The 1,673-nt window shown below is 46.2% G+C and overlaps 1 protein-coding gene across 1 annotated transcript; it reads left to right on the forward strand.

The window, feature by feature from the left end:
• The first annotated feature begins 641 nt into the window (after positions 1-641).
• On the forward strand, positions 642-1,463 carry LOC112504209. Its single transcript, XM_025108146.1, has 2 exons — positions 642-978; positions 1,300-1,463. Exons 1-2 carry the CDS (start codon positions 642-644, stop codon positions 1,461-1,463), a joined length of 501 nt encoding a protein of 166 aa, XP_024963914.1.
• Positions 1,464-1,673: the final 210 nt, after the last annotated feature.

Below are 1,673 nucleotides of genomic sequence, written 5' to 3' on the forward strand. Positions count from 1 at the left end.
ATATATATATATATATATATATATATATATATTTGTTCCAAAAATCTTAAATCGAAACTTGAAACCCGAATATTACAAAAACCCCTCGAAGTCTATCCCGACCACCACCACCTTCTCTACCAAACGTCCATCCTCTCAACCCACTCTTGGTTCTCCATCGAGGGCCAAGAAAGCCAAAAAAGGGACCCCACGTCTGTGGCTGTGACCTCTCAAAAGGTTTGAGCTATTGAAACTCGCCTTACTCCCGAGGCACTTTCACTACCCTTCCCATCTCTTAAGTGATATCTGAAATCACTGCCGTACCTGTGGCTCCTTCCCCAACTGCCTCAGTGAACCAAATCAATGAAGGTGAGAATATCAGCATGGCCACTGCTGAACACTAATGTGCAACTGTCTCGACCATTTTCTCTTGTCCTCCATCATTGGTCTCGACACGTGTTTATGACTCATCAACGACTTTTCTCCCTGATGATGAAACATACACCACTGGACCTAAGATTGCTCCTCTCGAGGCATCTCAGCAAACCGACGCCTATCCTCTCGAAGGCACCTCAGAGCGAACAAACGTTAATCCTTTAGATAACGCTAAAGAACCCTCAGGTACTCTACCTTCCTACCTTTTTTGTTTCTACTAACCAGCCATGGACGAAGAGTACAACATGGCTGACGATATCAAGCTACTCCTTTTCGTAGAGACTACCCTTATCAAAATGGATGAGGTCCATAAGGGCATGCCTCTTAGGGACGAAGTAGCTACTGACCTTTCAGCTGTCCGAGCTAAAGTGCAAGAGGTCAAGGACCAGCTCTCCTCAATGCAAGTGGTTGTGCAAGCCAACGATGAGGCCATCAACACTTTAACAAGCAAGGCCGATGAAGCGAACTCTCATCTTGCCAAGCACACGGAGCTGATGCAGCAGATATTGGCTACTCTTCAACAGCCAATCCTAGCACCTGAAACTTCGTTCAATGCTGAAGATCGTGAGTAGCTAGATCAGACACGCGAGGCTACTATTCTTCTAGCCCGCACTATGACAAAGCTGGAAGAGATGATGGCGCTTCAGATTCGCACGGTCGACCATTTCTTTAGCTATTGCTCCAAAGCCATTGCCAAAGAGGGGGAGACAGAGTCTGGAGCTGCTCCTTCAAAAGTTGTTGCTGCCACTGAACCTACTCTTCCAGTAACTGAAGCTGAAGCTGAAGCTCATACTGAAGCTGAAGTTGAGGTTGCTGATGAAAACCCAACTTCCTGTGAAGCTTATGTATTTGAGGATGTTGATGTCATCTGAGTTGGTGCTGAAGCTCGTGACGATGACCTTCCAATCACCTCTGCAGCTAATGCTGGTGATATGGAAGATGATGATGAAGATGAAGATGGTGACTCTCCCGACCTTCCTGACGCTTGTGAAGATCTGGGTAATGACGATGATGAACACGACAATGACGACAACTGTACCATCCAGTAACAGAGACCTTCCGGTGCCACGAAAGGCATCGCTCTCAGGGATTCTGCATCCTAGGGGGAACAAAGGGAGAAAGAAAAGGAGACTCAAGAAAGGAACCATACACCAAGTCGAAAGACAAGGGTGTTGCTGCAGAAGGAAATTTAAAGGTACTTTTCCAACCTTTAGAACCTGTAACTAATGAGTCCTCCAGTTTCACTACCATTACCTCTC

Source organism: Cynara cardunculus, unplaced genomic scaffold, assembly GCF_001531365.2.
Source record: "Cynara cardunculus var. scolymus isolate 2C unplaced genomic scaffold, CcrdV1 Un_Scaffold_4904, whole genome shotgun sequence".
Lineage (NCBI taxonomy): Eukaryota > Viridiplantae > Streptophyta > Magnoliopsida > Asterales > Asteraceae > Cynara > Cynara cardunculus.